The sequence below is a fragment of the Mobula birostris genome, chromosome 32 (assembly GCF_030028105.1).
Source record: "Mobula birostris isolate sMobBir1 chromosome 32, sMobBir1.hap1, whole genome shotgun sequence".
NCBI lineage: Eukaryota > Metazoa > Chordata > Chondrichthyes > Myliobatiformes > Myliobatidae > Mobula > Mobula birostris.
This window is the reverse complement of record NC_092401.1, coordinates 6,286,826-6,309,865: the sequence shown is the minus strand read 5'-3', so window position 1 is coordinate 6,309,865 and position 23,040 is coordinate 6,286,826. Positions and strand designations below refer to the sequence as shown.

Genomic DNA, 23,040 nt, shown 5'->3' with positions numbered 1-23,040 from the left:
CCCCCGTGCTTACCAGTCTCATCCTGTTTTGCCTCTTCTTTCAGGGAACTCATTTGCCTAAGGTGTGCGCCATGTCACCTCGTTGGGCACCACAATGCCTCCCCATGCCCACATACAGTCTGGGCAGGTGCTGGGAGGGACAGCTTGAGAAGTTGCACCCTTCCATTTCCTACCCCTAGACCACTAGTCAAAATACAGTTTGTGGCAAAGTTTATGATGCTTGGGTGTTGCCAAGGAAACCTGGTAGAAGTCTGACTGTCTGGCGATCTTCAACGTAGAAAGCACTACATGAGTGAATGAACTTGGAGAAGTTTGACTGTGGCTATGTTTGCCGCAGTCTTCAATTCATTCAGGTGGTGTGGGTGTCACTGGGAAGACCAGCATTTATCACATATCCCTCATTTCCAAGAGCTAAGTAGCTGGGCTATTTCAGAGGTTAAGAGGTGCAGCGGGCCTAGAGGACGATCAGGTTGGTGGTCTTCATTCTGCGTAGGACATCGAGTGCCCTCTCTGCGATACTCAGGGAGACCTGTCCAATACTGAGAGAAAGGAGATGTGGAGAGGATGTTTCCTATAGTGGGGGGAGTCTAGGACCAGAGGTTACAACCTCAGAATAGAAAGAAATCCCATTAGAATGGAGGTGAGGAGGATTATCTTTGGCCAGAGGGTGGCGAATCTGTGGAATTCATTGTGGAGGCCAGGTCATTGGTTATATTTAAGGCAGAGGCTGATAGGCTCTTGATTATTAGGGTTGTCAAAGGTTACAGGGAGAAGTCAAGAGAATGGGTTTGAGATGGAAAATAAATCAGCTATGGTGGAATGACAGAACAGACTCTAAAGGCCAAATGGCCTAATTCTGCTCCTATTCCTTATGGTCTTATAGTCTAAATCGGCCATAATCGCTGTCAGTCACTGATGCTAACAATTTCCCACTGGCTTTAGAAAGGCTTTTACCAGATGACATGTATAATTACCCCTGTAAGTGTGAGACAATCCTTGTGCCTGACATTCAGCGATAATTGACACCTTCCTTTGACGGGTTATGACTGTGACCAGTTCCCTCAGCGCCCCACTGCCCCTTACCAGCAGAGTAACTCCATTAAGGTCAATTACTGGGCTGCAGCCCTCGAAGGAAGCTCCAGCTTACTTAGCAAGTCACAATTCCCTGACACATCGTCCTCTACCCTCGCAGGCTAATTACTATGAGTTTCAGAAGATACCTAATTCATGGCTCTTGGTAATGATAACTTTTGCTAATTTGCTGTGTTTGTGTTGCCATGGAATCCTGTTCCCAGTGAAGAGTGCTCTAACATGGACCCTTAGCCCTGCCACATCCTGCTCTCAGTGAAGAGTTCTCTGCTGTAGCTCAGGGAGGGTTACAGTGGCTACGTTGTCTGGTCCCTGCTCTGGAGAATCATTCTGTTACAGCTCCTATTCTAAACTGAGTAGATTATGCACAGCATGTGCACCACTGACAGTAGATGTGCGATATTTAACAGGTGCCAATGGAGCCGAGTACACTTGAAACTGTAACTGGGTTCCTGAAACAGCCTGAAGCCGTAAGGCCAGAAGTTGCAGAGCAGAATTAGCTGGCCCATTGAGTCTGCTCTGCTATTCCATCATGGCTGACCTATTTCCCTCTCAATCCCGTTCTCAGGTCGTCCCCCTGTAATCTTTGATGTCCTTCCTCATCAACAGCCCTTGCTTTAAATTAACCCATTGACTTGACCTCCACAGCGATGAATTTCACAGATTCATCACTCTCTTAATAAAGATGTTCCTCCTCATCTCTGTTCTAAAGAGACATCCCTCAATTCCAAGTCTGTGCACTCTGGTCCAAGACTCTCCAACTAACTCCCCTGAGATCCTGAGAGGCAGGATTTATAAATATCTGGAGAGGCATAATATGATTAGGAATAGTCAGCATGGCTTTGTCAAATGCAGGTCGTGCCTTACAAGCCTGAGTGAATTTTTTGAGGATGTGACTAAATACATTGATGAAGGAAGATTAGTAGGTGTAGTATATATGGGTATCAGCAAGGCATTTGATCAGGTACCCCATGCAAGTCTTATTGAGAAAGTAAGGAGGCATGGGATCCAAGGGGACATTGCTTTGTGGATCCAGAACTTGCTTGCCCACAGAAGGCAAAGAGTGGTTGTAGACGGGTTATATTCTGCATGGAGGTCAGTGACCAGTGGTGTGCCTCAGGGTAAGTGTTCTGGGACCCTTACTCTTCATGATTTTTATAAATGACCTGGATGAGGAAGTGGAGGGATGGGTTAGTAAGTTTGCTGATGACACTAAGGTTGGAGGTGTTGTGGATAGTGTGGAGGGCTGTCAGAGGTTACAGCGGGACATTGATAGGATGCAAAACTGGGCTGAGAAGTGGCAGATGGAGTTCAACCCAGATAAGTGTGAAGTGGTTCATTTTGGTAGGTCAAGTATGATGGCAGAATGTAGTATTAATGGTAAGACTTTTGGCAGTGTGGAGGATCAGAGGGATCTTGGGGTCCGAGTCCATAGGACGCTCAAAGCAGCTGTGCAGGTTGACTCTGTGGTTAAGAAAGCATACAGTGTATTGGCCTTCATCAATCGTGGAATTGAATTTAGGAGCTAAGAGGTAATATTGCAGCTATATAGGACCCTGGTCAGACCCCACTTGGAGTACTGTGCTCAGTTCCGGTCACCTCACTACAGGAAGGATGTAGAAGCCATAGAAAGGGTGCAGAGGAGATTTTCAAGGATGTTGCCTGGATTGGGGAGCATGCATTATGAAAACAGATTGAGTGAACTTGGCCTTTTCTCCTTGGAGCGACGGAGGATGAGAGGTGACCTGATAGAGGTGTATAAGATGATGAGAGGCATTGATCGTGTGGATAGTCAGAGGCTTTTTCCCAGGGCTGAAATGGTTGCCACAAGAGGACACAGGTTTAAGGTGCTGGGGAGTAGGTGCAGAGGAGATGTCAGGGGTAAGTCTTTTACTCAGTGAGTGATGAGTGTGTGGAATGGGCTGCCGGCGATGGTGGTGGAGGCGGATACGATAGGGTCTTTTAAGAGACTTTTCAATAGGTAAATGGAGCTTAGAAGAATAGAGGGCTATGGGTAAGCCTAGTAATTTCTAAGGTAGGGACATGTTCGGCACAACTTTGTGGGCCGAAGGGCCTGTGTTATGCTGTAGGTTTTCTATGTTTCTATGCCTATCCACTCTATCTAGGCCTTTGACTATTCGGTAGGTTTCAATGAGATCCCTCCTCATTCTTCTAAGTTCAAGCAAGTACAATGCCCAGCGGCCATCAAACACTTCTCATAACCTAACTCTTTCATCAGAATCAGAATCAGCTTTAATATCACCTGCGTAATGTTGTGAAATTTGTTGTCTTTGCAACAGAAGTACAATGCAAAGCATAATAATAGAAAAAACACGAATTACAGTAAGTATATTGATTTATTAAATAAGCAGTGCAAAAATAAAGATTTAAAAAGTAGTGAGGTAGTGCTCATGGGTTCAACATACATTTAGAAATTGGATGGCAGAGGGGAAGAAGCTGTTCCTGAATCATTGAGTGTGTGCCTTCAGGCTTCTGTACCTCCTCCCTGATGGTAGCAATGAGAAGAGGGCATGCCCTGGCTGATGAGGGTCTTTAATGGTAGATGCCACCTCTTCGAGGCATCATTCCTGGAATCAATCTTGTAAAGCTCCTCTGGACCCTCTGCAATGTTTGCGCATTCTTTCTCAGATAAGGGGCCCTACGCTGCTCACAGTCCTCAAACGCAGTCTGACCAAAGTCTTATAACCCCTCTGCATTGCATATTTGCTTTTATATTCCAGTTCCCTTGAAATGAATGCTAACACTGCATTTGCCTTCCTTACCTCCAACTCAGCCTTCAAGTGAACCCTTGGGGAATCCTGCAATAAGACTCCAAGGTCCCTTTGCATCGCTGATTTCTAAAATTAGCTCCCTATTTAGAAAATGGTCTATGCCTTTATTCCTTTAACCAAGGTGCGTGACCATGCACTGTGTTCCATCTGCTACTTCCGTGCCCATTCTCCTGCTCTGTCCAGGTCCTTCTGCAAACTCTCTGTTTCCTCTACACTATCTCCCCCTCCATCTATCGTCGTATCATCCACAAACTTGGCTGCAAAGCAATTTTTCCTCTGGACATGTTCAGAAGCAGAGACTGGAGATATGAAACTTGCTGAATCTGAATCAGAGAGACTCCTGACAGTTTGGCCAGAGGCGGCGACGTGAAAAAGTGATCTTACCCAACAAACTACCGAACCTGATCCAAACACCAAGATCCTTAAGAGATTCTGCAAATGTTGTTAACCTTGGTCAACACACCCAGAAACGGTGGAGGAACTCAGCAAGTCAGTCAGCATCTACTGAAGAAATAAACGATTGATGTCTTGGGCCGAGACCTTTCATCGGAACTGATGCTACCTGACCTGCTGGATTCCTCCAACACTTTCTCTGTGTGTGTTGCTCAACATTCAAACCAAATGTGAGGGTTTAAGAGCTGGAACTTTTTGTAGCAGATTCATGTTTTGCTTTATTTCACATCGCAGTTCCATTGCTGGGGAATTTAAACCCCATTAATTAAATAAATCCTGAATTATAAGCTGTTAGTAGTAAATGCAGACGATGAAATCAACACAGATTGGCATTAAAAGTACTCCGGGTTCCCTAATACTCTTGAGGGCAGGAAGTTTACCAGCCTGGTCGGCCTGCATGTGACCCGGGACTTGTCTCTCATAGCTGCCTGCCAAAGTGGCCCAGCTGGTTACTGAGAAGTGGCAATTGGGGATGTGCGATAAATGCTGGCGTTTCTAGCAATGCCCACACACCTTAAGGTCTGCTGCAAGTACAGACGGTTTGGATGCACCATGGTTGATTCTATTTCAGCACACATAAAATGCTGGAGGAACTCAGCAGGACAGGCAGCATCTCCAGAGATTTCCCTCCATAGATGCTGCTCGACCTCCTGAGCTCCTCCATGTTGCTCAAGATACCCAGCAACTGCAGAACCTGTTTTGTCTCTGTCGTTCTATTCATCTTTTATTCTGAGCTGAGCATATCACATGTAGCAGCCGTATTCCATATAAGAGTCAATCAATAGCACACACAGAGCTGCCTACACATTACAGCAGCTGAACCGTAATTATTCTTCAGAAGCATATCGCAGAGAAGTGGTCATCTCTGTCTGTCTGTGCCGGACAGCCAGTCAGCCAGAGACGCGGAGCTATATTAGACCTCCTGTTTTGCCAGATGACGCCTTGGTTTTACTGACGAGGAATCTCCAGCCCTGTCCTTGCACACCCCCTTCAACTTGTCCCACCATCTGAGACGGTTTTCTGGCCAGATAGGGCAAAATCCAAAAAAAGATTTTTGCTATACGCCGTCAAACACACACACACACACACACACACACACACACACACACACACACACACACACACACAATCAGACAGCCACACAAAACATACATGCACAGATTCACACACACACACACACACACACACACACACACACAATCACACATGCAGATTCACACACACACAATCACGCATGCACACAAACATACGTGCAGACTCACTCACACACACACACGTACACTCTCAATTATACATATACACTTATACACCCACATATACTCACACGCGTGCACTAATACACATACAGAAGTACAAATGCACGCACACATACTATCATACATATAACATATGCACATCCATACACACAGCCACACACAGATACATACACTCACATATACAGTACATAACACTCACACATACACATACATGCTCAAACACCACACGCACACACCTGCATGCATGTCACTCAGAGACAAGCTCTCACACTCAGAGTTTTGACACCATGCCTGACGTCTGTGTGTCCCAGACTCTGCTCTTTCACACCAGCTTGTGATCCAGAGTGCACGGGCTCCCAGTCAGAAATGCTATACAGTTCACATTCCACACGCCACCACCACCCACCACACACACCCCGATACAGAGGGCCAGGTCTCCTGAAAAGGACAGCTTTGTGTCTGTGTCTGGATGGGGTGCAGGCAAGTTAGTGGCACAATCGGGGCAAACGGGGCACAGGATTACCCAGGTAGTGAGTGAGAGGGAAGGGCAAAGTCTTCCGGACGAGAGGAGACGTAGGAGGCAGGCGGGGGATCAAAGTGTGGGACAATAGGAAAGTGGGATGGGAAATCACACCTGAACATCTCTGGCATCTCCTAAGTATTGGTGAAACAGCTAAACAGGTTATATCCCTCCATCAAACCACCAACCCAGACCAGAAAGAAACATTCCGGCATCACTGATCCATGTTTTCACTCATGTTTAACAACCTTTAACAGAGAGCATAAGCAAGCTATTATTCTCCAAATTTTTGTTTAGGAAAATTATATTTTTTGAATCCTTACCTCGAACAGGAGAGGTATTTCCCTTTTAGAAATGTAGTCTTTAGCTTCACTGCCGCTCATCGTGACAGAATTGCAGCCGGATGCTGCTTCCAAAGCTCTAGAATTTCCTGGTGCTGAGGTTGCTGCTTGTGGTCTCTCCCTCTCTCCTCTCTCTCTCTCCCTCTCTCTCTCCTCTCTCTCTCCTCTCTCTCTCTCCTCTCTCTCTCGCTCTCTCTCTCTCTATCTCTCTCTGTCCCTCCCTCTCTCTCCCTCTCTCTCCCTCTCTCTCTCCTCTCTCTCTCTCCCTCTCTCAGTCTCGCTCTCTCTCTCTCTTTCTCTCTCCTCTCTCTGTCTCTTCTTCTCTCCCTGTCTCTGTCTGTCCTCTCTCTGTTGTTCTGCCTCTGTCTCTGTCTCCCTCACTGTCTCACATATTCTCTACCTCAGTCTCTTTCGTTCTTTCTCTCTCTCACTCACTTTATTTCTCATCTATTTCTCTTCCCGTTTCTTTTTTCCCTGCTCTGTTTCTCTCCTACTCTACCTCACTCGCTGCCACACGCTCTCTTTCTGTCCTCTCCTTCCACCAATCTTTCCTTCCTTTCTTCTCAGTCTCTCTCACCCACTCCGTGTGCAATCTGTCACTGCCATATCCAACTGCATGTTCTACAGAGAGAGAGAGAGAGAGAGAGGGATCTCTTATTTATATATTTATTTAGTTTCACTGTAAGTTGTTGCCTAGGTAATGTCATGTAACCCAGGAGGAGATACAATCCAGCCCCATCCCTAGTGCAGGAGGCATTAGATTGAATTGTGATATGAACCACTGTCTCTGTTACTAAATTACATTTGTGGTGAATTTTTTCCAGCATTGATCTTTAATTTTAAATATAGCTAAGACACAGTGGAGACAGAAACAGTCTTCCTCTTCTCACAGATATCAATCACTTCTGTACAATGCTCATGGTCCGACTTAAGTTCCTCCCCTATCCTACTCCTCTTCTCTAAGTCCTGATGAAAGGTCTCAGCCTAAAACGTTGAATGTTTTTCGCCTGACCTGCCGAGCTCCGGCAGCATTTTGCTTGTGGCTCTTAGTCTCGCTGTTTTTCTCCTCGTTTTGAGTCCTGTTTCACTCTAACTCTCCTGCTTTTTCCGCTGCTGGGGCATTGTGAGACTTTGGTGAGGCCACAGCTGGAGTATCGTGGCTTTGGCCCGTCCGTCACTAAACTGGAAAGGGTGCAAAGATTTACAAGGGTGTTCCATTGTTGTTCCTGGCTGAGGCCCTCCAGGCGGCAGGCCAGACCAGGTGAGAGGGAAGGTGGATGGGTGGGGGAGCGGGGGTGAGGTTAGTAAGTCTGACTGTGCACATGGACGAAAAGCTGGAGAGCAGCAGAGATCACGCGGGGGGTGGGTGGGGGCCACTGAAAGAGGGTCTCATTTAACTCCCGGCCAGGATAGACATACTCTGCAGGGTAGACATACCTCGGAGATACTACGCAGTGGAGCATCAAATCATTCGGCCCCCGTCCTTCCCAGCTCTGATAAAGGGCCTCGGCCTGAAATGTCGTCTGTTCATTCCCCTCCATCGATGCTGCCTGACCTGTTGAGATCATCCAGCATTTTGTGTGTGTTGCTCTGGATTTCCAGCGTCTGCAGAATCCAGTCCTGCCAGAAGGGTCTCGGCCTGAAACATCGACTGTACTCTTTTCCATAGATGCTGCCTGGCCTGCTGAGTTCCTCCAGCATTTTGTGTGCGCTGCCTGCAGAGTTTCTTGTGCTTACAGGAATGTTGTCAGGAGTCAAAGGCCTAAGTTATCGGGGGAGGGTGAGCAGGCTCAGACTTCATTCCGTGGAGCGTAGGTGACTGAGGGGTAACCTTATAGAGACGAATAAATCGCGAGGGAGGAGACAGGGTAAGTAAATGCCGTTTTTTCCTCGGGGAAACGAAACCAAAAACTAGAAAGCATGGAAATGAATAAACAGTTGATGTTTTGGGCCACAATCCCTCTTCAGGACTGAGAAAGAAGGGGAAAGATGCCAGAATAAAAAAGTGGGGAGAGGGGGAGGGGGATAGCTGGAAGGTGATAGTTGAAGCCAGGCGGGTGAGAAAGGTCAAAGGCCTGGAGAGGAAGGAGTCTGGTAGGAGAGGAGAGTGGACAATGGGAGAAAGGGAAGGAGGCGGGAACCCAGGGGGCAAAGTAATAGGCAAATGAGAAGAAGTGGAAGTTCAGTAGGGAATAGAGGAAGGGGGTTGGGGCTGAAATTTGTTCACTGGAAGGAGAAATCGATCTTCATGCCGCCAGGTTGGAGGGTCACCAGACAGAATATAAGGTGCCGACCCTCCACTCTGAGGGTGGTCTCATCTTGTCTAAGGTGATAGGGACTAGATTTAAAAGGGACCTGAGAGGCAACTTCGTCATGCGGGGGGGGTGGTGCATATACGTATGAAATGTATCGCCAGAGGATGTAGTTGAGGCAGATACTGTTCATTCTGTGACCTCTATGCAACCAAGGAATTTCATTGCACCTTGGCGTGTATGATGATAAGCTAATTCAACACTGTTGCAGGCAGAACCTCAGATGATGACGAGGAGGTGTACAGGAATAAGACAGATTGGTTCCTTGAGTGACATCACAGCAACAACCTCACAATCAATGTCAGCAAGAGCAAGGAATTGTTCGTGGACTTCAGGAAGGAGGGGTCGGGAGAACACACACCAGTCATCAGTGAGGGGTCAGTGGTGGAAAGGGTGAGCAGCTTCAAATTCCTGGGCCCCAACATCTCAATCTATCCTGGGCCCCAACATCTCAACCTATCCTGGGCCCCAACATCTCAACCTATCCTGGGCCCCAACATCTCAATCTATACTGGGCATCAACTTTTCAATCTATCCCAGGCATCAACATCTCAATCTATCCTGGGCATCAACATCTCAATCTATCCTGGGCCCCAACATCTCAATCTATCCTGGACATCAACTTTTCAATCTATCCCGGACATCAACATCTCAATCTATCTGGAGCCCCAATATCTCAATCTATACTGGGTCCCAACATCTCAATCTATCCTGGGCATCAACATCTCAATCTATCCTGGGCATCAACATCTCAATCTATCCTGGCATCAACATCTCAATCTATCCTGGGCCCCAACATCTCAATCTATACTGGGCATCAACTTTTCAATCTATCCCAGGCATCATCATCTCAATCTATCCCAGGCATCAACATCTCAATCTATCCTGGGCATCAACATCTCAATCTATCCTGGGCCCCAACATCTCAATCTATCCTGGACATCAACTTTTCAATCTATCCCGGACATCAACATCTCAATCTATCCGGAGCCCCAATATCTCAATCTATACTGGGTCCCAACATCTCAATCTATCCTGGGCATCAACATCTCAATCTATCCTGGGCATCAACATCTCAATCTATCCTGGCATCAACATCTCAATCTATACTGGGCCCCAACATCTCAATCTATCCTGGGCATCAACTCAATCTATCCTGGGCCCCAACATCTCAATCTATCCTGGGCATCAACATCTCAATCTATCCTGGGCATCAACATCTCAATCTATACTGGGCCCCAACATCTCAATCTATCCTGGGCATCAATATCTCAATCTATCCTGGCATCAACATCTCAATCTATACTGGGCCCCAGCATCTCAATCTATCCTGGGCATCAACATCTCAATCTATCCTGGGCATCAACATCTCAAACAAGAGAAAACCTGCAGATGCTGGAAATCCGAGCAACACACACAAAATGCTGGAGGAACTCAGCAGGCCAGGTAGCATCTAGGAAAAGAGCACAGTTGATGTTTCGGCCCAAAACATCGACTGTACTCTTTTCCTAGATGCTGGCTGGCCTGCTGAGTTCCTCCAGCATTTTGTGTGTGTTGCACCAACATCTCAGTCTATTCTGGGTCCCAACTTCTCAGTCTATCCTGGGCATCAATATCTCAGTCTATCCTTGGTCCCAACACCTCAGTCTATCCTGGGCCCAACATATCATTGCAATCATGCCTGTAACTATACTTCATTAGGAGTTTGAGAAGCTTTGGTACATCTAGTACGGTGGAGAACATTCTGACCAGTTACATCACCGGCTGGTATGGCAAACACACAGAGTAGAGCGAGGCTGTAGTGGGCTGTAATCTCTGCCAGCCCCATCATGTACACAACCCTCTTCACCATCAAGGACGATTTCAAATGGCAGTGCATGCCTTCTTCTCATTATTACTAACAGAGAGGAGATACAGGGACCTGAGAGGCCAAACAAAACTTGTTAGGAGCAGCTTTTTCCCACCTGCAATTGATTCCTGAGCGATTTTTCGACCCATGAACACTTTGTCACTATTTCTCTTTTGCATTTTTTTTGGGTAATTTATAACAATTATTTATGCAGTTCTCTGTACTGCTCCCACAAAACAACAGATTTTGTGGCATATATCAGTGATAATAATACTGGTTCTGATTCCTTTTTTTGTAATTTATTTTTTACTGCATTTCATCATCAAACAATCATTTCCACAAGATGTATTTCTGATACTGTACATATATATCATATAATCATATTTGTCACAAATCTCCACATAATACTTATCTGAGGTATACACTTATGGAAAGGAGAGGAAAGAAAGAACAATTGAAAGAAGAAAACTAAGTACAGAGTAGGGAGTGATTTTTTTTACAACATATTCATTGACTTGTGAGAATAAAATCAGGCCTATGAGGTGTTATGTAGTTAAACCATTTTTCCCAGTATGAATAAAATTGTTCCAACTTATGATTAACAGATGCTGTTATCTTCTCCATTTTGTAAATGTCCATTGTAATTTCCATCCACACATCTGGTTCTGATTCCAAATCCGAATTTGAATCTGAATCTAAATCATGTATTCCGTATCTCAGATTTCTGGGCGGTGATTTGTAAATTCCGTCAGGGTGAATCTGTCAAGATCTGAATCGTGAGTCTTGAATTCCCATCGTCTGAGCAGAGGTAGGCAGCTCTCGCTTAGATGTGAGTTAAGTGGATTCTGTCTTTTAAACACTTTTGTCACTGATGGGCAAATGGAAAATTTCTGCCTCTGTGTTTCTCTCTGTTCTCTCATCCTGATTCCTACCCTCTCTCATTTGGAAGCAGAGGGAGTTTTAACAGCTCTGAGACAACAAATAGCACTATCTATCTATCTATTTGGTGGTAGACCCAAGCATGTGGCCAAGTGGTTAAGGCATTGGACTAGCTACCTGAAGGTCGTGAGTTCGAGCCCCAGCCGAGGCAACATGTGTTGTGTCCTTGAGCAAGGCACTTAACCGTACATTGCTCTGTGACAACACTGGTGCCAAGCTGTATGGGTCCTAATGCCCTTCCCTTGGACAACATCAGTGTTGTGGAGAGGGGAGACTTGCAGGATGGGCAACTGCTGGTCTTCAATACAACCTTGGCCAGACCTGTGCCCTGGAGAGTGAAGACTTTCCAGGCGAAGATCCATGGTCTCGCAAGACTAACGGATGCCTTTTATTATTTATAAGTCCCGAGTAGGCCCTTCCAGACCTTCAAGCACCCCGATTAACCTTAACCTAATCACAGGACAATTTACAACGACCAGTGGACCTACCTGATAGGGCTTTGGACTGTGGGAGGAAACCCGAGGAAAATTCACGCATTCCACGGGGAGGACAGACAGACTCCTTACAGGGAACGCCGGAAGGCCCGAGCTGTAACAGCATTCAGCTAACCTCTGGTGACCAGCTAGTCACTGTATCAAAGCCCATGGTGTCGCCATTTTCTGACCAATGTTAACTGCAGCTATAGTCAGTCTTGAGATAAAGAATACGTTTTGGGAGGATCTTAAAGGTCCATTCAATGAGTGGCGAGTTTCTGGGCCAACATTCTGCACTCGCCCACCCCCTCCATAAACATCACCAAGCACATTTTAATGATCTGTTTGGTTCTGCTATACTTTAGGTCCAGTGGCTTTTGAAAATATTTCCAACTGGTAGACTTGTTTCTGATCCACTTCGCAGTCTCTGCTTCAAATAAGTAGCAGGCATCTGCAGAATCTCTTGTGTTTGTTATTTACTAGTTAGCCACAGGGCACAGTACTAATTCAGTTTCTGTTCACAGATGCAGAGGACAGTTGTTCACCGACCTGGGAGCCCTCCAACTCCCTTCCATTCCCTTCCCTTCGACCAACAAGTAAACTCCATATGCACACACTCCAAAATCACACACATACAAGCGTAATCCACACAGCTCAAAGACAAATATAAACACCAACACACTCACTTTGGCATATGTACGTGCAGTGGCTGACATTGCCAAGATAATGTAGATTTAAATATAAGGCTCAAACAGTTCTGATTTTATAACACAAATGTGTGATCTTCTGGAAAACACCATGAACCAAGAAGACACAAACAGATCCACAAACACAAGAAAGTAAAGGGTCTCGACTGTTTATCATCTCCATTGAAGCATAAAGGATATTTGGTTTCTGAAGCCCGTGCTATAGTTCACTGGTGGCTCCTCTGAACTATCAATTGGCTATCTATTTATTGATTGACTGATGGATTGATTGATTGAGATGGCCCTTCCAACCCCTCGAGCCACTCTTCCCTTCAATCACTCAGTTTAATCCTAGCCCAATCACAGGACAACTTACAATGACCAATTAACCTATCAACCGATACATCTTTGGCCTGTGGGAGGAAACTGAAGCACCCAGAGGAAACCCACGCGGTCACGGGGAGAACGTACAAACTCCTTACGGGCAGTAGTGGTTTGTGCACCAATATTCCATATTGTTTGCGTTCCTTTTTCATCAAAAAAATCAAATCAGTCTCGGTTGTTGGACTGATCCATTGCCAACAACTTGAGGAGTGAATCCCTATTTCCACGAACTTTTGACATTGGAGTACCTCCTTCCCGATGGTAGCAATGAGAAGAGGGCATGTCCTAGGTGATGGGGGCCATCAATGATGGACGCCAACTTCCTGAGGCGCCGCTACTTGAAGATGTCTTGGGTACTACGGAGATTTAATACCCATGAAGGAGCTGACTGGTTTTACGCGTTTCTGCAAATTACTTCGATCTTGTGCGTCACCCTCACCGTACCAGGTGGTGATGCAGCCAGTCAGAATGTTATTATAAACCCCCGATAATGTAGTAACCATGATTTCCACAGGTAGAAAATGTTCAGCTGCAATCAGATTTAATTTTAGACTATAAGAATCAGGATCAGGTTTAATCACTGACATATATCAGGAAAATTGTTGATTTGTAGGGGCAGTATAGTGCAAGACATAAAAATCACTACAAATTACGATGAATAAATGAACAGTCTGAAGAGGAATAGTGAGGTGGTGTTCATGGGCAAGGCATAAATCTGATGGCGGAGGGGGAGATGTGGTTCCTGGATCCTTGAATGTAAATCTTCAGGCTCCTGTGTCTCCTCCCCAGTGGCAGTAATGACAAGCAAGCATTCCCTAAACATGAGGGACATAAAAGTTGCTGGTGAACACAGCAGGCCAGGCAGCATCTCTAGGAAGAGGTACAGTCGACGTTTCGGGCTGAGACCCTTCGTCAGGGCTAACTGAAGGAAGGGCTAGTAAGAGATTTGAAAGTGGGAGGGGGAGGGGGAGATCCAAAATGATAGGAGAAGACAGGAGGGGGAGGGATGGAGCCAAGAGCTGGACAGGTGATTGGCAAAGGGATATGAGAGGATCATGGGACAGGAGGCCCAGGGAGAAAGACAAGGGGAGGGGGACCCAGAGGATGGGCAAGGGGTATAGTCAGAGGGACAGAGGGAGAAAAAGGAGAGAGAGAGAAAGAATGTGTGTATAAAAATAAATAACGGATAGGGTACGAGGGGGAAGTGGGGCATTAGCGGAAGTTTGAGAAGTCAATGTTCATGCCATCAGGTTGGAGGCTACCCAGACGGAATATAAGGTGTTGTTCCTCCAACCTGAGTGTGGCTTCATCTTGACAGTAGAGGAGACCGTGGATAGACATGTCAGAATGGGAATGGGACGTGGAATTAAAATGTGGGGGTCTTTATTGATGAATTTTGCCTTTTGAAGATGGTGCCAAAGCTTGTATTGGTAATGGGGCTGGCTGTGCCTTCTTTGGATGCTGTGTAGTTGCACCTCCACAGCATCCTGTGATTCAGCCAGTCAGGATGCTTTCCACTGTACATCTGTAGAAACTTGCTAGAGCCTTTGGTGACACGCCAAATCTCCTCAAACTCCTAATGAAGCATAACCACTGAGGAGGGATTTCTTCAGTCCGAGGCAGCTGTAGCAGCCAAGTGATTGGGCATATTTAAAGTGGAGGTTGACAGGTAGTTAATTAGTAAGGACATCACAGGTTACGGGGAGAAGACAGGAGAATGGGGTTGAGAGAGATAATAAATCAGCCACGATGTAATGGCAGAACGATAAATCTTGAGAATGTGAGACGTAGGGTCCTTGAGTGTGAGTCCATAGGTCGTGGGAACAGTTCAGTGATGGGGTGAGTGAGTTTGAGTGAAATTATCCCCTCAGGTTCAAGAGCCAGGGAGGTAATAACTGTTCCTAAACCTGGTGCTGTGGGTCCTGAGTTTCCTCCACCACCTTCCTGATGGCAACACCAAGAAGAGAGCATGGACTAGGTGGCGGGGTCCTTGTTGGTGCTTTCTTGCAGCAGTGCTTCACGTAGATATGCTCAATGGTGTGATAATCCAAACTGACTGGGGTCTGTAAGTACGGAAATTGAGGATCCGTTGTTGTACAGCTCCCTCATTACCAGAGCCAAACCTTGGGAAAGAGTCATTACAACAAGGAACTGGCCCCTGGAGGGTGTTCACATCTCTCCGAGCAATCGGACATCAGGAGAAAAGTGAGCTTTTGGTGCCCTCTGCTGGCTTTAAACAGCATCTACAATGTCATGTGGCACAAAGAATAAACACAAGCAATTCTGCAGATCAAAGGTTTGTTTATTATCAAAGTACGTATGCAGTATACAACACTGAGATCTTCCTTCTCCAGATAGCCACAAAACAAAGAAAATCTTGAGCAAAGCACACAAAATGCTGGAGGAATTCAGCAAGTCAGGCAGCATCTATGGAGAGGAATAAACAGTGAATGTTTCGGGCAGAGACCTTTCATCAGGACTGGCTAAGGGTTCAGTCAGTCTCGATGAAGGGTTTTAGCCCAAAACATCAACTGTTTATTTCCCACCATAGATGCTACCTGACTTGCTGAGGTCCTCCAGCATTGTGAGTGTGTTGGCAGAAAGAATGCCTTGAACTCAGTCATATCTGTTACATACTCAGACTTATGCAGATGGCAGAAGCCTCCTTGTGTCAGGTTTCATTTACTGACACTTCCCACCGCAGCTCGTACTTCAGACAGAAGAACTTAGAATTACAGAGTCATGGAGTCAAAGAGCATAGAAGCAATCCCTTCCTCCTAACAGGTCCCTGCTGACCAAAGTTCTCATCTAGGCCAGTCCCATTTGCCCCGTGGTTGGCCCAAATCCCTCTAAAACTTTCCTATCCATGTACTTGTAAGTCTCCTTTAAATGTTGTTAATGCACCTGCCTTAACCATTTCCTCTGGCAGCTCATTCAATATAGACAATATCATAAATAATAGAAAATGTAAAACAAAAATGCAAAATAATGGAAATCTGAAATAAGAACTTTAAAATGCTGGTGAAATTAGCAAGGTAGGTGATTGGAGGGTCCTGCACCTGAAACACTAATTATTTTGTTTTCCCAGATGATAATTGATAGTAGTTGATAAACCTTTATTTGGTGGAAAGAACTTTTGAAAAGGGACCAGCACCATCAGAGATTGCTAAACCATAATTACTCAATTCCAAGTTCCCTGTGCTTCTCACAGGGTGAAGGCAACCCGTAGTTTGTCAAGTTCATAACTACAGCCAGCTTTAGAACATAGAACAATGAAAAGTACTGCACAGGAACAGGCTCTTTAGCCCAAACCAATTAACTTAATAATCAAATGGCTAACTAAACTAACACAATGTCCACATCCTCCCATCACCCTCACATTCATGTGACTATCTAAATGTCCCTCAAAAGTCTCTAATGTTTCTGCCTCTACCACCACCCCAAGCAGTGCATTCCAGGCTCCCACCAATCTCTGTGTAAAAACAAAATGCCCCTCACTTACTCTCCCTCACATTCAATGAATTCCTTCTGGCATTAGAGACTTCAACCCTGGGGAAAAGACACTGTCTGTTTACTCTATCTATGCCTCTCATAATCTCATAAACCTATCAGCCTCCGCCGCTCCAGAAGTTTGTCCAGCCTCTTGTTTTATAGCACATGCCCTCTAACCCAGAGAGCATCCCGATACACCTCTTCTACACTCTCTCCAACGCCTCGTCATCCTTCCTCTAATGGGGCAAGCAGAACTGGATGCAGTATTCTAGATAGTCATAGTCATACTTTATTGATCCCTGGGGAAAATTGGTTTTCGTTACAGTTGCACCATAAATAATTAAATAGTAATAAAACCATGAATAATTAATAGTAATATGTAAATTATACCAGGAAATAAGTCCAGGACCAGCCTATTGGCTCAGGGTGTCTGACCCTCCAAGGGAGGAGTTGTAAAGTTTGATGGCCACAGGCAGGAATGACTTCCTATGACGCTCAGTGTTGCCACTGAGTTTCATAAAGCTGCAACTTACAGTAACTTCCCAACTCTTGAACTCAGTGCCTCAACCAAGAAAGGCAAGTATGCCATATGTCTTCTTAACCACCCTATCAACTTGTGTAATCACTTTCCAGGGAGCTATGAACCTGGACCAGAAGATCCATCAACACCGTTGAGGGTCCTTCCCTTAACAGTGCACTGTCACTTTACATTTGACCTTCCAATGCGCAACACTTCACATTTTGCCAGGTTAAATTCCAGCTTTATTCCATTCAAAGTTCCAAGTTCAAAGTAAATGTGTTATCAAAGTACATACTGTATATGTCACCATATGCTATCTTGAGATTCATTTTCTTGGAGGCATGTACAGGAAAAAAGTAATTCAGTAGAATTTTACAGAAAACTATACATAGACAGACAAACCTGACAAACTAAGGTGTAAGTCAAACTGTGCAAATAAAATTACCGAGAGCACGAGTTGTAAAGAGCCGTTGGAAATGAATCTGTAGGTCGCAGAATCCGTTCAGAGTAATGGTGAGTGATGTTATCCACCCTGGTTCAGAGGTCTGATGGTTGTAGGGTAATAACTGTTCCTGAACCTTGTGGTGCGCATCCTAAGGCTCCTGCATCTCCTGCCCAATGGTAGTGAGGGAGAGCATGGTCCGGGTGCTGGGGGTTATTGTGATGGATGCTGCTTTGCTGTGGCAGCACTCCACGTCAATGTACTCAGTGATGGGGAGGGCTTTGACTGTGATAGTACCGTATCCACCACTTTCTGTAGACCTTTCCATCCCTGGGCTTTGGTGTTTTCATGTCAGGCTGCGGTGCAACCAGTCACGATACTCTCCACCGTGCATCCGGAAGAAATTTGTTGAAGTTTCTGGTGACATTCTGAATCTATGCAAACTGCTAAATAAACGCTGTTGTGCCCTGTTTTTGATGGTATTAACATGCTGGTCCCAGGGCAGATCCTCTGATATGCTGACACCGAGGAATTTAGAGCCACTGACCCTCTCCACGTCTGTTCCCCTAATGACCAGTGGCTGATAAACTGAACTCAGTCAATGCCAGCAGGTAACCTGACTTTGAAAGGCTTCATTGTGGTCTCATTTGACGGTGGGGCATCCATTGCCCATCCATTGCTAGCTGGAAGCTTGACTGTTTGAGCCTCAGGCCAAAGGTTTCTGATATATAAAGAAAGATTGGGTAGAAATGGTTCCAGTGCAAAAGAGTCAGTAACCAGAAGATGGTGAAGCTGACAACGACGGGGGAGAATCTTCAGCTTGGCAAGTGACTGGAATTCACTGCTTGAAAGTACAAGAGGGGCAGGTATGAGAGGAACCTTCAAAAAGGATTCTGAAACTACCCAGAAAAGTTTTTCAGGACTACAGGGAAAGAACAGGGACTAGCACAAAAGGACCAATAGCCTCTTGCCACAAGTGAAAGCCATTCAGCCCATCGTGGCCGTCCCACTTCAATGACGTTCCCTCATTGCCTTCACTTCCCACACTGAAGGAAAATTTGCCTGTTTCATGCGGAGGGTGTGAGATTGATATTGTGGTGTTTGCTTCCACCTGGCGCGTGGTACTGGAGACGGAGGAGTGGAAGGATTGGAGCAGAGACCCAGTCCTGTGCTGGTGTGAGGGCCAGAAATAATACGGAAATCTAGTGTGCCTTTAATCCAGATCTGACCTTTGGATTATCCACAAAGCACGAGGTTGGGCAGATGCTGGAAATCTTGAGCAACACACATAAAATGCTGGAGGAACTCAGAAGGTCAGGCAGCATCTATGAAGAGGAATAAACAGTCAACCTGATGAAGGTTCTCGGCCCAAAATGGTGTCAGTTAATTTCCCTCCATAGATACTGCCTGGCCTGCTGAGTTCCCCAAACATCGTGGGTGTGTGTTGCTTTGGATTATCCGTATATTATTGTTCTGAATCAGTTATCCCCACCCTCAGATCCGTTTCTTCTCGAGCTGTGGTAGTCCAGGACACCCGCCAGCTACCTCCCACTGAAGGACTCAACCAGCAAGTTTCATGTAAGAACAAGCCCCAGTATAAATGAGCCATGGTTCTGAGACTAATCACTAATCCTCACCCAGGTTACAACTCCCAGGAATAGGAATTACTAAGGAACCATCAGAATCTTTTTCCCTAGATAGAAATGTCAAATACTAGGGTGTGTAGCTTTAAGGTGAGAGGGGGAAAGTTTATAGGAGATTTATGGGGTAAGGTTTTTTTCTTACACAGAGAGTTACAGGGTGCCTGGAACATGCAGCAAGAGGAGGTTATGCAAACAGAAACGCAGCCATATTAACAGGAAAGGGACCTTGTGCAAACAGAAGGGATTAGTTAGATTGGCAGGGTCAGCACAGACACAATGGGCTGAGTGGCCTGTTTCATTGAAGTACCTTCAATGTCAAGTTGGTTAGAAAATGTACAAAATTTCAAACAAATTTAGGAAATCACGTAGACGTCACAGCCAGAAAAGCTCACCAACACCTCTACTTCCTCAAGAGGCTGAAGAAATTTGGTGTGTCCCCAACGACCCTTGCCAGTTTTCACTGATGTGCTGTAGAACGCTTGCTATTGGGATCCATCACCGCCGGGTGCGGCAACTGCTCTGGATGTGACCGCAAGAACGTGCAGAGAGTTGTGAGCACAGCTCAGAACTTCACGGGAACTTACCCCTCCAGGGACTCTCTCTACTTCGAGCAGGCAGCTTAAACATAGACTGCACCAACCCCAGGCTTTCTCACTTCTCCCCTCTCCCATCAGGCAGAAAATGGAAAACCCTGAAAGCTCGTACCGCCAGGCTCAAGCACAGTGTCTACCATCGTGTTGTTTTACCCTTGTTCTACCTCAACACCCTGTGTAATGATTTGATCTGTATGAACAATATGGAAAACACTGTATCTCTGTATATGTGACAATATTAAACAAATCCCAAAACTGGGCATCACTCACTGATTGAAATATCTTTCTTTTCCTATTTGTACACTGGGATACCTTAAGAACTGATCTGACCAAGTTTTGCTAGGATACTGTATAAGGAATAGGAATAGGAACTGGAGGCTACTCAGACCTTCCCTACCTTTCAACAAAGTCATGGCTTATCACTTCTCTCATCCACCCAACCCTGTGCATCCTCCTAGCTTGTCAATCCCATTCTTATTGCAGTCAATGACTCTACAGCCACAGAGAGTTCCAAAGACAATATCCTGCATTAGGATTTTTCTTATATCAGTCCTAAAAGAATGCCCTCACTCTGGGCCAGTGCCCCCAGTACTGAATTCATCAGGCCAGAGGGAACTTCCTGTGGGCATCTACCCTGGCTGCAATTATAGAACGTAGAACATTAAAGATCCTTCTGTCCACAATGTTGTGCCAACTTTTTGAACTACTCTAAAATCAGTCTAACTGTTCTGAGGCAGACAGTAAGCCTCAGAGTCTCGGGGCTTTGACTCTATAATACTGTCTGGTGGCTGTACTTGGGTAGGTACAGACAATGGACAGAATGGTAGCAGATCCAGACAATATACTTGGCTCTTCATATTCTTGCTCCTAACCAGATCTCCCACCAATGAAGTGATCTACTGGTGCTTGGGTCACCAGTAACAGTTGTTGCCTACCGATACAAGGGTTAGGAGATTGTCTCAACCCAAAACATCAACCGTTCACTCTTTTCCATGGATGCCGCCTGGCCTGCTGAGTTACTCTGGCATGTTGTGTGTATTACGTTGATTTCTAGCACCTGCAGATTTTGTCTAGAAGATCCCACTAGGTTGCTGAGCTCAGTGTTGCATTGGAGGCCAATATTAGATCAACACAAGGCAGTTGGGAAAAAAGCCTATCTTATAATAGGAACGTACCTTCTTATGAAAGGAAAAACTTCACATGACCTCATAAGAAATGTTCCAACATTACTAACATTGATTATCTTGTTAACATCACATCACAGTTTGTGGGATCTTCCTGTATGCATATTGGTGATTGCGTTGTCAACATTATAACAATTAGTAACTAGAAAAGTACTTTATTTTCTGCAGTGGTTTGAAAAGTTCTGGAAAAGAAGCCAGCCTTCTCTGTTCCTTCCTTTAGGCTAGGCTACTTAAAGGACTGGCATGTAATTTTCACCGTGAGCATGAATGTTGAGTGATTGATTGATTACAATCTCATTGGAGATTAGAAGAATAAGGAGTGAGGTGATCTTGTTCAAACATTTAAGGTTTAATATTAAAGCATTTAAAGTCCTAAAGGGGAGATAGGTGGATGTTTTCACAAGTTGCTGTCACAAACAAGGAGACTCACTTACACTATAAAGGGCTGGAGATTTAAAATGGGGCTGCAGTGAAACTGCAAGGTGAATCTCTGGAAATCCCTACCCCATGATCATACTGAAGGGTAAGCCAGGCTGTGGATACTCCTGCTTCGTCTGGTGATCTTGTGTATGTATGGACAAACAAATTAAGAGCAGGAGTTGACCACTTGGCTGCATGAGTTTTCTCTGCTGTTGTAAACGATCTGATTGTAACTCCACGTTCCTGCTTACCTGTAGCAGCCTCTTACCACTTTCATATTCAGAATCTAACTACCTTTGCCCCAGGAATGCTCCTGGACTCAGCTTCTATCACCTTCTGAGGAAGAGAGGTTCCTAATTTCAGAGGAAGAAGAACTGCCTCATCCCCATCTTACATGCTCGATCTAATATTTTAAAGCAGTTGGTAGAGCCACTGCTTCACAGTTCCAGCAACCCAGCTTCAATTCTGATCTACGGTGCTGTCTATGTGGAGTTTGCACATTCTCCCTGTGACCACGTGGTTTCTCCCAGGTGTCAGATTTCCTCCCTCTTCCCAAAGGCCCGTGGCTTGGTAGGCTAATTAACTACAGCAATAGGCTCTAGTAGTGTTATTACAGGGGAATTTAATGGGAACATTGGAAGAATACGATTGGATGAATATAAATGCATAAACACTAGATATTAGGCAGATCTGGAAGTCTAGAGTAACAGACACAAAATTCTGGAGGAGCTCAGCAGGTCAGGCAGCATCTGTGGAAATGAATGAACAGTCAACGTTTCAGGCTGAGACCCTTCACCTGTTCCTAGAAAGGAAGGGAGAAGAAGACAGAATAAGAAGGTGGGAGGAAGGGGCAGATTAATAGCTAGAAAGTGATAAGTGTGGACAGGTGAGGGGGGAAGGTCGGTGGGTGGGGGAAGTGAGAAGCTGGGAGGTGAAAGGTGGAAAAGATAAAGGGTTAAAGAAGAAGGATTCAGATAGGAGTGGTGAGTGGACCATGGAAGTTGGAGGAGCCTAGGTGGAGATGATGAGCAGGTGAGGAGAAAAAGAGGTAAGAGGGTAGCCAGAGTGGAGAATAGAAGAAGAGAGAAGTTACTGGAAGTTAGAGAAATCGATGTTCACACCATCAGGTTGGAGGCCACTCAGACGGAATATGAGGTGTTGCTCATCCAACCTGACAGTGTCCTCATCGTAGCCGTAGAGGGGGCCATGGATCAAGATGTTGGATAGGAAATGGAGATTGGAATTAAATGGTTGGCCACCGGGAAACCCTGCTTGTCTCAGACAGAGTGAAAGTGCTCATCAAAGTGGTTTGATGGTGGACACAGGGGCCTGCTTCTGTGCTGTCTCGGAGATGCGGTACAGGGACCTGCTGCTACTGTGTGGACATTCCCAGCCGAAAACTGAAACGAGCAAAAAATAACATACAACCTCTTCAGACAGCAGATGAGCCAGGTTAACAGTGGGAACCATATCAAGGGCATGCGGGTCATTCACAAAATTGGATTTGTCATTGAAAGTTAGTGAACAGCCAGCAGAAAAACTGAATAAACTGATGCTAGAATACAAGTTGTGTTTGTTACAGGTTCGATCGTGAGTAGTATTAGAATACTGTTTCCACAAATCACTGTCTGCACACGAGACTGCCGTCAATT

The 23,040-nt window shown here is 45.5% G+C and overlaps 1 protein-coding gene across 2 annotated transcripts in view; it reads right to left on the bottom strand.

The window, feature by feature from the left end:
- The window catches only part of LOC140191241 (adenylate kinase isoenzyme 5-like), a 136,984-nt gene extending 129,920 nt beyond the window's left edge, over positions 1–7,064 (bottom strand). For both annotated transcript variants that reach the window (XM_072248448.1, XM_072248450.1), the window contains exon 1: positions 6,434–7,064. In XM_072248448.1, the coding sequence (XP_072104549.1) occupies positions 6,434–6,493 (60 nt within the window). In that variant the 5' untranslated portion in view covers positions 6,494–7,064. The remainder of the gene's footprint in view (positions 1–6,433) is intronic.
- Positions 7,065–23,040: the final 15,976 nt, after the last annotated feature.